Below are 15768 nucleotides of genomic sequence, written 5' to 3' on the forward strand. Positions count from 1 at the left end.
TGCCCTCTATCACTTTTGACTCTTAAAAGGAAGCTAAAACTTCCAAACCGCAACCAAATGAACCTCTTTTAAAGTTTGTATAACCATCGACTCCATAAGAATTTTATATACCTCCGGGACATAACTTGCAACCCTTGCCCCCAGGCTTTGGGCCTCTTTTCAACCCCAAAAGCCTTGCTATATGATATTTGGACTATTTTCAATATAATCAGAATAATATAATGATATTGGGTGTATTTTGGAAAAATACGACGTGTTTGTGTGTTTTGTGGCGAGGGCTACCTGCCCTCCAATCACCTGGAATCTTAAAAATGGCATTAGAGATTCCGAATACCAGCTCAATGAGCCCCCTCCGAAGTTTGTACGACCACCCCTAATACATAAGCCTTATATACCTTCAGGGTATAGCTTACAACCCTTACCCCGAGGGCTTTGGGATGTTGTCCTCCTAAAAGACATAATTTCTGAACCTTTCAACTGCGTTGAATAAAATGACTATCTAAAAATTTCGATTGGAAGTGTTTGGGGAAATGATGAGTGATGGAGGCAGGGGGGGGGAATCGCCATTTGACCACTTTTGACTATTAAAAAGGGATATAGCCTTGTCAATTTCCAATTTATCAAACCCTTTTTGAAATTTCTATGACAACTCCTTCTATATGTGCCCTGGTCTAAAACAAACAAACTAAAATTAACACCCTATTCTAATATTGTTCTTATCTTAGGCAGCGCTATTACGCTGCCAATAACAGTGCCCTTGTTGAAAAAATAAATAATTTAATAATGGTATAAATTAGTACTCATAAATAAATTTGGGATAGGTTTCTGCAATCTAGTCTGTTTCAATGAAAAGAAAAGGTGTGTGCATGGGGGGGGGGTAGCCACTAATCAATTTAACCCTAAAATAGGGAACTAGAAGTTTTAATTTTTAGTCGAATAATCTCATTCTGACGTTGTTACAGGGACTCTTTCCATACAAAATGAACTGGTAAAGAAATAAGCAAACTCTTACTTTTTTTAGTTTTTTTTTTAAAGAACCATTTCTTTTAGAAATCCCAAAATACTTGGATGTATATAAAGAAAAAAGTCTGGGGGGATATAGCTCAAAAATAGAGAAGTGATCCTTGGCCCATGGCAAGAATCCTTGAAATCTTCAAAGCCCTGTTGATGGAATAGAACAAATTTGAAGAATATACAAACAAAAATAATTTTTAAAGAAAAAAATTGTTAAGTGCAATCAAGCCTATTCTAATAAAAACGTATTTGTTTGTGGGGATGGTCGCACTCAGATCAATTTTGACTCAAAAATAAGAAACTTAAATCTTTGGGAGGGGGCCTGATTGCTCTCAAATCAGATTTGGTAGAAGTAAACAAATTTCTGAATTTTTTCTTGAATACCCATTTTTTTTTAAATCTCAAAATTTTGTCCAGATATACTTAGGTGAAAGAGTCAAAGGGGGAGGGGTAGGTATATTGGTTTAAAATAAAGAAGTTATCCTTCGTCTGCAGGGCCATGGCCTGACCGGTGGCTCTCATATATCTCCATGGACCATGACCCAACTTTTTAAATTTCTGTTCCTTATTGCTGAAACACAGAAAGAAAGAACTTCTTTGAGGGGTCAACAGGGGTCCCAGATATATTCAGTCACCCCCAGGAGCGCACCCAGTCCGTTAGGAGGGGGGCATATAGCTTTTAAAGAAAAACCGATCCCTGGACTGCCAGTCCATGCTTATGTGAAGACGTGTATTTATTTTTATTTCTCTTAACTTTTTTCCAAAGCTTATAAATCTAATTTTCAGGGGTACTGTTTAAATTTGTTAGCATGAACAGTAATGTCTCCGGTAAAATTTCAATATATTAAACATAATGAACAACAAACGAGTCAAATAGCCTGAAATACAGAGTAGAATCAAATAGGAATAACTTACATCAGCGTTGAGGTTCTCCTTTACCGTTACGATAAAGTTCAGCTTCTCAAAAAGCTTTTTCAAATTCAAAACATCGCTTTCTGAACCAGTTCTTTGGTGAGATTTTTCAAAATAATTAATATTGATGATCAGTACATGACCTCTTTTCCTATTTAAGATAACCGGGTAGCATTCTTTTGTCTGTAAAAGAAAGAAACAAAAATCAATGAATTTATCGATGATTCTTCTTGCTTGAAAAAAAAGAAAAAAAAGGATTTTGTTTGCCATTTCTTCATTGAATGTCATGTTTTGGACCTTATTTTCCGAGCAACTGATCTTTATAATTAACAAATGGCCCACCTTCTACTTAAATCAACTGTATAGCATTCCATTCATAAGAAAAATACTTGTGGGCTGAATATGTTTTTATTTTTATTTTGGTTGAATAAACTTAAAAATAAAGATCAAAAGATTTTCGGCTTGTGCTGTCGACTCCAGAGCCCCCAAGCATAGACATATAGTTTTGGGATGTTTGAATTTATATAAAGAAAGAAGTATTCAAATCAGTTAAGAGGCTTAGAGAAAATATGTTATATTGTTACTGTTTGTTTCAAACAATTCGTGGTAACAAACTGTAGTAAGGAGCGGCCAATCTCAATGGTAAATGAAACTCTAAAAACCAAATTTTGATACCAGTAGTTACATCAAAAGAATCATATTTTAATGCTGATTTTAAATATATAAGTTTCATGAAGTTTAGTATTACCCATCAAAAGTTACGAGCCGGAGAAAATTTGCCTTATTTTAGAAAATAGTGGGAAACACCCCCAAAAGTCATACAATTTTAACAAAAAAGACACCAACAGATTCAGCGTATCAGATATCCCTACTGTAGAAACTTCTATCTCCTATCTACAAAATGTGAAATTTTCTTTTTTTTTTGCCAGAAGACAGATCACGGATGTGTGTTTTTTGTTTGTTTGTTTCGTTTTTTCCAGGGGTGATCGTGTCGACCCAGTGGTCCTAGAATGTCTCGGGAGGGCCCATTCTAACAAAAATTAAAAGTTCTAGTGCCCTTTTAAGTGACCAAAAAAAGATCAGAGGGCACCTAGGCCCCCTCCCATGCTCATTTTTCCCCAAAGTCAACGGATCAACATTTTAAGATAGCCATTTTGTTTAGCATCGTCGAAAAGCCTTATAAATATGTCTTTGGGGACGACTTATTCCCCCACAGTCCCCGAGGGAGGGGCTGCAAGTTATAGACTTTGACCATTGTTTAATATAGCAATGGTTACTGGGAAGTGTACATATGTTTTCAGGGGGACTTTTTCGCGTTGGGGTGGGGGTAGGTCGGGGGAGAGTGGGCTACGTTGGACTATCTTTCCATGGAGGAATGTATGCTGAGGAAAGAGAATTTCAATAAAGGGGTACAGGATTTTCTAGCATTATTTAAATAAAAACAATGAGAAAATAAATATAAAAAAAGTTATTTTCAACTGGAAGCAAGGAGCAGCATTAAAACATAAAACGAACAGAAAATATTACGTTTATAAGGGGTTTCGTCTCCCCCGCAATACCTTGCTCTTTACGCTAAAGTATTTTTAGTAATTACGGCCTTTGTGATTCAGGGGTTGTTCTTTCAGAATTGGGACAAATTTCAAGCTTTAGTGTAAAAAGCGAGGTATTGACGAGGGGGCAAATCCCCTCATATACGTAATAAAAATATACAAATCAAGAAGTCGTTACGTTAGTTAATTTGCAATTGTCCCCTCCGCAATCCCTCGCTCTTTACGCTAAAGTTTGACTCTTTGCCACAATTTTACTTTTTAAAACAATTAAAAACTTAAGCGTAAAGAGCGAGGGATTGCGGAGGGGAAAAACCATTTCATATACGGAGTAATTTCTGTTCGTTCTAAGTTTTAATATCGCTCCTTACTTTCAGTTTAAAAAATATAGTTTTTTTTTATTTAATTCCATTAAGATTGGGATTGATCCAGTTACAATATTGTCTTATAATTAGAAGCAATGTATTGTTTACTCTTTTCTGCAGCCACAAGTATATTTTGGCTGCATAGTATATTGCATGCGATAGTATATTGTCATTTCTTTTAGATTAACTTAATAAAAGGCTTCCAAAAAATTTCAAAAGTAAATGGAATAGCTCAATCAAAATTATAACAAGAAAAAAGAATCTTAAGAAAAGTCTAGCTTATCAAAATTGAATAAACTAAGAATGAATAATCAAAACCTGAAACGAACAAAAATAACCAATTTAACCGTAAAACAAATTAAAAGTTATCATAAATGAGGGTGGAACACTCTCCTTACTAAAACTTTTAAAGCTGTAATGTCGTTTGTGCTTCATTAAATAAATCTTATCTTCGTCATTTTTTCAGCTTAAATTAAAAATGGGGTTCCACTTCATGGGAGATTTCTCTATTTTACTGATAAATTATTACTCTTATAAACACTGTTTTTGTATCTAGGCACCTTAGGGAATCAGGAATATATAAAGGATCTACAGAATTACTAAAGAAACTTTTATTTCTTCAAACGAGTTTGGAAACCTTTTCATTCATTGCATATGCTCACTTGTCTAGCAAAAGCTTGTGTTGCAACGCTGACGCACGTTGCGAAGAGGTAGCCGAGGAATTAAGTCAATATTTAGGGGGGTTTGACCCCCCCCAAATGATTTTCCGACTTGTATGAAATGTAACAAAAATAAATATAAGCAAATTTTTGATGCGTTTTTAAAAAAACATTTTAAACCCACCCCGAAAAAATTCTTTTGTTTACCCTCCCCCCAGATTAATTCTGGATACGGCCCTGCGAGGAATATAGGTTTTACTGATGTTTTGGCCGATCGCTTGATTCATTTTAAGCAACACTTATCAGTGGAGTAAACATCCAAAATGAATTAGAAGTGATTAAGGTTTAAATAGAGAGTGATAGTAAGAATTTATCCCTATTTGAACTTTTTACCTATTGTTATGGAAAGGTGATTTAGTCATCCAAATTATTGAATCCTTTTTAAGCCTATGTCAGCAAGGGAAGCCAAACAATTCCACTATGTTACTGCTAAGTCTTATTGATAAATCTTACAGAGAGATATTGTATACGCTTTTCTTCGACCAAAAATAACGAAAGAGTCCCCTCAGCTACAACATTTTGTCGATTTTTCATAAGTACCTTGATTATATTAAAACGAATATTCCCATCCATTCATGTAGCATCCATCCATATTTGGCTTAACTGACATATTTGACTTATAAAATCGTTTCTTTTATTCTTTTATCAACACACCTTAAACTGAACCCTAGAAAATTAATAGTAAATGACACAGAAATCTGCCTATAATTTCATAATTGTTTTTTAATTCTTGAAAAATTAAATTTTTTGTTAAGCCAAATATGAGAAATAATTGCAGCAAATAAGAACACACACCTCCAAACGAAAAGTGTTTTCAGTAAAGTGAAAATGACGTCATGGTTTTTTAGAAGACTTAGAGAGTGTGTTATCCCTACTTCTGTTTGTTGTAATTTCTGTTTATTTTAAGCTGGAATCAATTGTTTTTTGTGGTTTCTGATCATTTCGAGTTTCATTTATTTATAAATAGCAATTTATGTTCGTTTAAAGTTTGAAGTTGTGCCTTTTAGGAGAAACTCTCAAACACAAAATCTAGAAGATAGTTCTAACAACTACGCATTTTATGGTGATGAGAATGCTATTGAAAAGTGAATGGCTTATAAAAATGCCGTTTCAAAAAATTGCATCCGGGTCAATTCTGATCTACCCCATATGTGGCAGGAAGTTTGTCCTAGCGCTTTTTATATTTGACATATTATTGAAGTTAATAAGATGAAACAGGGGCGTAACGCTATCATCTTTATTGGGGGGAAAGAATTCTATTCGGACGCTACAGAAGAAAAGTTACCATTTACCAATGACGCTACTAGGTTAAATTCAAAATATTACACAATACATAGAGCAGGATAGAGCAGCATGCTCTATCTTATAGTTGAATCAAGCATATTCTAACACCATTCTCGTGTATTATGCAATCCAGTTTAACTCAGTTTTGAACAGATTTTGACTCTGTAAGATAACATTTTTTGTGTTACACTTTTAATATGCGTGATTCATTTAAATATTATTTATGACTTTTTTAAATTGATTTTTTAGTGTATTTGCTGCTTTATATTAATAAATAGCATTAAAATAGGTGGGAAACATAAAGCAAAAATATAGGGTAATTCCAAGTTTTATTACAAACATTTCCAAGTCCCATATTATAGTGTAGTAGGAATCTTGTAATATTTCAAAATTAGAATAATGTATATATGAAATAAACCTACAATACACACAGACTTGTTCCAAAGATTGTAGTCGTCAATGTTTTCTCTTTCAATTGCCAACAGTGGAAGTGAAGATATTCTTTCTTGTCCCGTAGTGTTGTGGTATGCCTTCAACCATCGAAGGTAAGAAAATGGTCTTTCACAAAACGCAGGATTCATAGCACAGTATAAGAATATATATTCTATTTACTGTGATTCATAGGAGTAGTAAAGTATACCGTTTAAATAGATCAAATGTCAGAGGAATCATACATTTCAAGTATCTTTTTTTTTAGCAAAAACAGATGCTCTTTCTAGAATATTTTTGTTTTTTATATCCTCAACTCCATAAACACACTCTAGCTCAGACATACAACGTTCAAAATAGTACTTATAGTACCTACACACAAAGCTTACACTGTCTTTGTTCATTTCGTTTACACCTAGCATTACGTTTAAGTTATTCAAAACGTCCAAACAGTTCTTTTCTAGCCTACTTTCTATCTCTGTAGTTAGAACATCAATAACAGGATACGACATTGTATTTCTGAAAAACTCTTGCGCTGTCTCATATGGAACTATTATACCCCTGGTTAATTTCACTTGAACTTTGCGTTTCCAGGGCAATTCAGGACCTCTAAAACCACATTTATTAGCTAATTCAGAGTTATGAAGGCAATCATCAAGTTCCATGACACCCACAAAGTGTACTTTTGTTACAAAAAAACTACTTTTTTATTTAATATTTATCTTTAATATCTTAAATATTTGATATCTTTTTTATTTAATTTCACGGGTTGAAACAAGAATGACCCATGGCCAAATACACAGGAAATATATAATTTGGGTTATATATTTGCATACTAGGGGGGGGGGGGGTAACCTAAAGTGCTGCTAAAATCAAAATGTGTTAACTACAATTATTCTAAACATTATGAAGTAGGTCTAAGGATTGTTTTTTTAAAATTTCTTCTTCTCAACCGCCTCAATTTTATGCTTATAAAAAATTTGAGGACGGGGACAATTTTTGCCTTTTAATTTCCATGAAAATACCAAATAAAAATTTAATCTTGGAATCAAGGGACAGTGGGATCTCCAGGAGGAAAATACCCCATTAATGGCGCCACTGGAACTAATTTCAATAGCAACAAAAGCGTAATACCATTCAATACTTGAAATTTAGGTTCTTAGATCTCTGTAGGTCTGAATTCCTTCGGCACTGCTCTATGGCAGTCCCATAGTGCCAACTTCGAAAACAGTCGAAGTTGTTTCTCACTATACCTAGTAACAAGAGCAAAATTCTCCCTGGTAGATGTTACACTGAGCTTGTATAAGAAGTAGATGACCTTGTAGATTTCCTTGATGATAATACTTCAAAGGCGGTATATTACGAACTCGGCTATGATAAAAGGGTGCCATACAACATTTTTGTAACTTTTCAGGAGAGTAAAAAACGAAAACATTTTATCCGTCTGTAGAATGAGGCTAAAGGAGATAAATGGAACATATTCTAAACCAACATCTTTTGTTTTTTTTTCAGTGATCTAAGTGAAATTCAAGCATTCCATGTAAATTCAAAATTATTCTGTTTTATTTTGCATGTCAACTTTTTCCTTCGCAAAAATACGGACTAGTGCCAGGTCCCCATATTATATCTCCATAAAATAATCCTCTTCTGTCAAAAGTATTATGAGAAAATTAAAAATTAATCCATTTTTGTCATATGTCTCCTTATGCCTTGACAAAAATAGGAGACAAATGTCAGGTCCCTATGTTGTAGCTTCATGAGATGGTCCTCATCCGTCATGAGTGGCGTATTTCTCATTTTTCATTTCGCAACGTTATAAGATAGGAAAATTTTGTTTGCACCATTTTATTTCGCGTTCTATGTTTACCAATGACACATAGCCTATATAACTCATTTCTGACCAAAACGACCTATGTCGACCTGTAATTACCACAGTCAAACTCTACTCTCCATTGAGGATTAACGTTTTACACTCTAAGGGAATTAGATCAAACAGTAAAACAATAAATAGACACATTCACTAAGAGATTTTTTCATTATGCTCTTCACCTAGTTTTTCCTGTAGACATTCACAAAAAGTAAGAATCTATACAGCGCACCAACTGCCTTTATAAAAAAAAAAAAAATTCAAGCAACCCATTCACTGGTGACTTGGGTAGGGTCTCGCATTGACCTGAGTAGGGTAACAAGTAAATGTGTTGCATAAGCTATTTTTAAATAAGGAAGCTGAAGATCTAGTTTGTAACAGCAACAAACTTTAAGCGATAGTGACCGAGTAAACTCAGAAATGTACAACTAATAATTTATTGGTTAATCTGTGGATAGCTGACAACTCTAGTTTGAATAATGTTTTATTAAAAAAAATAAATAGATGTAATTAAACTAAGGTAAATAGTCTCCGGAAAAAAAAACCCATTAACCTAGACTAAAGGGTGCAGAAGTTGAAGTAGGGAATTGAAAAATACCCACATCTTTGTTTTGAAACTATATATATATTTGTATATATAATAAAATGTATATAATAAAATATATATGATTATATATATAATAAAAATGGTTTTGTTGGAGGGAGAAGAAACTTCCCTAGCAGTGCTGCCAGAAATTGCAAAAATTCTACTTCAATACGTAGAAGTTTCCGATATCGACGAATTATCAATAAATTAAGAATTTTTTACGAACTGACGGACACATATTACTACGAAATTGAAAAAAAATCTAATCAGCCACATTAGGAGGAAGTGCCTTGCAGTATTCTGAGACAATAACATAAAAAGACACAAATGACAAAAGCGTTCTAATGAGTTCTTCAAATCAGACTTGTTGAGACAAGTGTCAAACAGTTCGTGGTAACGAACTGTAATAAGGAGCGACCCGGCTCAATAGTAACCAAAACTCTAAAAAATTGAATTTTGATATCAATAGCTACATCGAAAGAATTGCATTTTAATGCTGATTTTCAATATATAAGTTTCATCAAGTTTAGTCTTACCCATCAAAAGTTACGAGCCTGAGAAAATTTGCCTTATTTAAGAAAATAGGGGAAAACACCCCCTAAAAGTCGTAGGATCTTAACGAAAATGACACCATCAGATTCAGCGTATCAGAGAACCCTACTTTAGAAGTTTCAAGCTCCTATCTACGAAAAAGTGGAATTTTGTATTTTTTGCCAGAAGACAAATCACGGGTGCGTGTTTATTTTTATTTATTTTTATTTTTTTTTCCAGGGGACATCATATCGACCAAGTGGTCCTATAATGTCGCAAGAGGGCTCATTCTAACGGAAATGAAAAGTTATAGTGCCCTTTTTAAGTGACCAAAAAAATTGGAGGGCATCTAGGCCCCCTCCCACGCTCATTTTTTCCCAAAGTCAACAGATCAAAATTTTGAGATAGCCATTTTGTTCAGCATAGTCAAAAACCATAATAACTATGTCTTCGGGGATGACCTACTCCCCCAAAATCCCTGGGTGAAGGGCTGCAAGTTACAAACTTTGAGCAGTGTTTACATATAGTAATGGTTATTAGGAAGTGTACAGACGTTTTCAGGGGGATTTTATTTTGTTTGGGGGTGGAGCTGAGGAGAGGGGGCTATGCTGGAGGATCTTACCTTGGAGGAATCTGTCATGGGGGAAGAAAAATTCAATGAAAAGGGCGCAGGATTTTCTAGCATTACTATAAGAAAACAATGAAAAATAAACATGAAAACTTTTTTCAAATGAAAGGAAGGAGTAGCATTGAAACTTAAGACGAACAGAGACTATTACGCATATAAGGGGTTCTAATAATACTTTCGCATAAAGAGCGAGGTATTTAGGAGGAGATAAATACCTCGCTCTTTATACTAAAGTATTTTTAGTAATTTCAACTATTTATTCTACGGCCTTTCTGATTCAGGGGTCATTCTTAAAGAATTGGGACAAAACTTACGATTTAGTGTAAAGAGCGAGGTATTAACGAGGGTACAAACCCCCTCGTATACATAATAAAAATATTCTTAAGTTACGTATATTTTTTACTAATAAAAACGTTCGCTAAAATTAAAAGTTCTAGTTGCCTTTTTAAGTAACCGAAAAACTGGAGGACAACTAGGCCTCCTTCTCCATCCCCTATTCTCAAAATCGTCTGATTAAAACTAAGAGAAAGCCATTTAGCCAAAAAAGAATTAATATACAAATTTCATTTTAATAATTTATGTGCGGAGAGCCAAAACCAAACATGCATTAATTCAAAAACGTTCAGAAATTAAATAAAAAAACAACTAATTTTTTTGGCTGAAAGTAAGGAGCGACATTAAAACTTAAAACGAACAGAAATTACTCCGTATATGAAATGGGTTGTCCCCTACGCAATCCCTCACTCTTTACACTAAAGTTTGACTCTTTGCCATAGTTCTACTTTTTAAAACAATTAAAAGCTTTAGCGTAAAGAGCGAGGGATTGCGGAGGGGACAACCCATTTCATATACGGAGTAATTTCTGTTCGTTTTAAGTTTTAATGTCGCTCCTTACTTTCAGCTAAAAAAATTAGTTTTTTTTTATTTAATTTCAGAAAGGCTTAAAACTTAGGTAGGCTAGTTATGTTTAACGCATCAACCAATATTTTTGAATATGCAGACTAAGGGCAAATCCAGGATTTTCTTTAGGCGGGGGGGAGGGGCCTAATAAGTTGCTTCGATAAGCTTGCAAATAATGAAATATCCACAATTTAAAGGAAACCTCGACAATTATGTATTGTAAATAAGTAATGGAAATGGTCGTAATCGGGTGAGGGTTAAAGTTCTAATAAATGTATTGAAATTAAAATGGTATAAAAATACTGATAAAAAATAGTAACTTATAAAACTACCCCGCCATAAGAAAAAAAGCTGTTCACCATCTATAAAAAAAATGATATTACACTTCTGACCGCTATAGCGAATAAGTTAAGCTTTTTATTGTCAAGAAAAGAATTAGTCTTGAACCATCTTTTGAGGTCATGCACTCTTGTGACAATTCGTATAGGTCAAACCATTTAGCCTTATTTAAAATTTGCCTTATTTAAGAATTGGGATATATACATACCCCCCCCCCCCTACAGTCCTATGGAAAAGATATTTAAGTTATAAAAGTTGTCCATTGTTTACGCTAGGGGGCGCACCTTGGCCCCCTCCCACGCTCATGTTTTATCAAAGTTAACAGATTAAAATTTTGAGATAGCTAATTTGTTCAGCTTAGTCGCAAAACCTAGTAACTATGTCTTTTTGGGCAACTTACTCCCTCATAGTCCCAAGGGGAGGGGCTACAAGTTACGAAATTGGCCAGTGTTTACACAGTGTATATACGCTTTAATGTCTCTAGCATTTTTTTCTAGCAGGATTTTCTAGCATTATTTAAAACAAAAAACAATGGAAAAATAAATATGAATTTTTTTTTTCTACTGAAAGTAAGGAGAAGCATTAAATTTAAGACGAACAGGAATTATTACGCAGGTGAGGGGCTCATCTCCTCCTAAATACCTCGCTCTTTACGCTTAAGTATTTTTAGTAATTTCAACTATTTACTATACGGCCTTTGTTATTCTGGGGCTTTTTATTAAAGAACTGGGACAAAAGTTAAGCTTTAGTGTAAAGAGCAAGGTATTAACGAGGGGGCAAATTCCCTCATATACGCAATAAAGTATACGAATATAGAAGTTCATTACGTAAGTTAATTCGTAAGAAATAGCGACGAAGACCACACTACCTTTCCATAACAAACAAATACAAAGTAGAAAGAATATGGAAAATCTTTTCAAGACAGTGGAAATCAATTCTGTGAATATTTCGGCTCAATGTCCAAGGGTCGTCTTCAGCAAAATACGAGAACGAGAGAGAAAATATGTATATATAAATAAACTTACATTAAAATGTGAGGATTAAAACTAATAATGTTTTTTTTAAACTTTAAAAAAAAGCCCTACCATCCTTACTTCAACGAAGTTCAACCAGGACTGCCAAAAAGAATGAAGTGAGAATATAAATTCATTGAAACTAAAGAGAACTAAGCGATTAAATGCAATTTCTCAGAGCCAACCTTGCTTTTTTAGCAGCCTGTCTCAAAGAAATTTTTGTAACTGGTTCAACGCTATGATAAATCGGTTTAGTAAAATATTTTGTTAGATCATTTTTAATTAAATTTGAGTAAATAATATTTGATGTAACTTGAGCTGATCATATTTTATGATCATCTCACTTCATTCTTTTTGTCAGTCCTGGTTGAACCTCATTGAAGTAAGGATGCTAGGGCTGTTTTCTTAAAAAGCTTAAAAAAAATATTATTAGTTTTAATTCTCACATTTTAATGTAAGTTTATTTTCGGAAATTCACAGAATTGACTTCCACTGTCTTGAAAAGATTTTCCCTATTGTTTCTACTTTGTATTTGTTTGTTAATTCGTAAGTTACGTATAATTTTTACTTATGAAAACCTTCGTTAAAAATTTAAATTTCTAGTTACAATTTTAGCTAGCCAAAAGATTGGAGGGTAACTAGGCCTCCTCCTCCAGTCCTTTTTTTCTCAAAATCATCTGATCGAAACTAAGAGAAAGCCATCTCGCAAAAAAATAATTGATATTCAAATTTCGTTTTAACTACTCTTGTGTGGAGAGCCAAAATCAAAACATGCATTGATTCAAAAATGTTCAGAAATTAAATAAAAAACAAGTTTTATTTAACTGCAAGTAACGAGCGACATTAAAGTTTAAAACGAATAGAAATTACTCCCCATATGAAAGGGACAATGCCCTCCTCAACGCCCTGCTCTCTAATCTAAAGTGCGACTCTTTTTCTCAACTCTACTTTTTAAAACAGTAAAAAACTTTAGCATAAAGAGCGGGGCGTTGAGGGGGGATAACCCCTTTCATATACGGAATAATTTCTGTTCGTTTTAAATTTTTATGTCGCTCCTTAATTGCAGTTAAAAAAACTTGTTTTTTTAATTTCTTTTTTTACAGGGTCGATCTAATCAACCTAAGATATCTGAATAAAGACCGAAATCGTCAGAAATGTATGAACTCTATTAAAATGCATGTAGGTATGTGCTTCAAACTAAATATAAGAGTCGAAATACTCTTTTAAAAATAAATAATTGCGTGTTTGTTATTTTTGTATTTGATAGGTATAGATTGGTAATTTAGACTCTCAGGTTTCAAGCTCAGGTAGATTTCTATTTTTTTTTTTTTTAATATTGAAATTTTCAGATATTTCATTTAAAGTTTAAGTGTCTGTTGAGCACAAAAATAAAAGTTTGAAATTTGACTCAGATTTAGCATTAAGTAAGAGAATTGTCCTGTAAAAATTTTGATATATAAACAGCTTATTGTGGAAATATGATTGAACTGCATGTATTAAAACAAGTATAAAAATCCTCAGCGGTATATATAGTAGTTTAGACAATTTTATGGACAAATATATTCAACCGCTATACAAAATAATAACTATAGTTGGTGACTGGCTTGTATTGAGGTGAGAAATTCTGAATTAATATTGTAGCTGCATTCTGTTTTCGTAGTTAACTCAGGTTGTGGGAATTTCCACTTTATATTAACATTTTATATGTAAATGTTTGAAAAAAAATCGATGCCATTCCAGTGATTCAAACTGAGAATTCAGAGACCCATTTATAGCAGCAAGATAAAAAAATTTAATAAGCACATAATTATTTGAATTCTTTTATAAGCAATTTTTCGAAAATCTATTCTTTTTAAATGATTTCTGCGACCACTGAAGGAGTATCTCGACTCATACGCTTAGTTTTAACTATATTCTTATACGAACCTTTATTAAAATCCTAAAGAGTTTGGCCTTTATTTTAATGTTCTAGGATGAAGAGAGGAGGTGATATGTCATATAATGCAAAGCTTCAATTAGACGCGAATAAGGAGTAAATGGCCACCATTTGTTCACCAAAATCCAAAACTTACAATCATATTCTTTGTACTTCTTATACATTTACTTTCTTTTATACAAATCCCCTAAAAAACAACAATATTGTAAAAAAAAAACAAGAAAAAAACCAGCTAAACAGACAGCCAAAACAGTAGTGATATCAATTTTTTCGTCTCAGTGCCATAGCAGGGCACAAAAACAAATTTTTGACAGCAAAAAGAAGTAAATGTTTTGTTTTTCAGCCCTGTTGTGACAACACAATCCTGAAAAACCATTTTAACAGCCTAAAGATGCTAGGATTTTAAATTTCCCCTCCAGTTTTTACGAAATGAAGATTTTCACCTCCCATTTTGCTTCTGTGGTAATACGGACAGATTCCCTTGATAAACCTAAATTTAATTAAATACTTCTTCGTGGTATGTGTCATTAGTAAAATCAAACGGAGACCACACGAAGAGAAAAAAGGAGCGGAGGAGGAGGCCTAGTAGCCCTCCATTTTTTGATTATTTAAAAAGGCAACTAGAACTTTTAATTTTTTACGAACGTTTTCATTACTAAGAAATAGACGTAACTTACGAATTAACTTACGTAACGAACTTCTATATTCGTATATTTTTATCATATATGTGAGATTCATCCCCTCGTCAATACCTCGCTCTTTACAGTAAAGCTTGAATTGTGTCCCAATTCCTTAAGAATGACCCCAAAATCACAAAGGCCGTAGAGTAAATAGTTGAAATGACTAAAAATACTTTAGCGTAAAGAGCGAGGTATTATGAGAAGGTGAATCCCTCATATGCGTAATAATTTCTGTTCGTTTGAAGTTTTAATGCTGCTCCTTACTTTCAGTTGAAAAAACTTTTCATGTTTAATTTTCAGTGTTTTTTAAAATAATGTTAGAAAGTCCTACATTGAATCCCCCCTTCATTGAAATTATCTTCCCCCATGACAAATTCCTCCGTGAAAAGATCCTCCTTCGTAACCACCCCCCCTTCAACTTCTCCCTACCAAAAAAGTCCTCCTGAAAACGTCTGAACACTTCCCAATAGCCATTAGTATATGTAAACAACGGTCAAGGTTTGTAACTTGCAGACCCTCCCACAGGGATTGTGGGGGATTAAGTCGTCCCTTAAGACATAGTTATCAGATTTTTCGTCTATGGTGAATAAAATGGCTATCTCAGAATTTAGATCCGGTGACTTCGGGGAAAAATTGAGCGTGGGAGCGGGCCTAGGGGCACTCCAACTTTTTTGCTCACTTTAAAAGGGCACCAGAACTTTTAATTTCCATTACAATGAGCCCTCTAGCGACATTCTGGGACCACTGAGTCGATACGATCACCCCCGGAATAAAAGAAAGAAAAAAAAACGCATCCGTGATCTGTCTTCTGGCAAAAAATGCGAAATTCTACATTTTTGTAGGTAGGAGCTTGAAACTTCTACAATATGGTTCTCTACTACGCTGAATCTGATGATATGATTTCGTTAAGTGATTTTCTATTACTTTTAGGGGGTGCTTTCCCCTATTTTCTAAAATAAGGCAAATTTTCTCTGGCTCGTAACTTTTGGTGGGTAAGAGTAAACTTGATGAAACTTAT

General features: G+C 33.7%; 1 protein-coding gene across 3 annotated transcripts in view; it reads right to left on the reverse strand.

Annotated features, from left to right (window-relative positions):
* LOC136030565 (caspase b-like) overlaps window positions 1–15768 on the reverse strand; it is a 71556-nt gene that overhangs the window by 21945 nt on the left and 33843 nt on the right. For all 3 annotated transcript variants that reach the window (XM_065709629.1, XM_065709631.1, XM_065709632.1), the window contains one exon: window positions 1930–2109. In XM_065709629.1, coding sequence (XP_065565701.1) covers window positions 1930–2109 — 180 coding nt within the window. The remainder of the gene's footprint in view (window positions 1–1929; window positions 2110–15768) is intronic.

Source organism: Artemia franciscana, chromosome 8, assembly GCF_032884065.1.
Source record: "Artemia franciscana chromosome 8, ASM3288406v1, whole genome shotgun sequence".
Lineage (NCBI taxonomy): Eukaryota > Metazoa > Arthropoda > Branchiopoda > Anostraca > Artemiidae > Artemia > Artemia franciscana.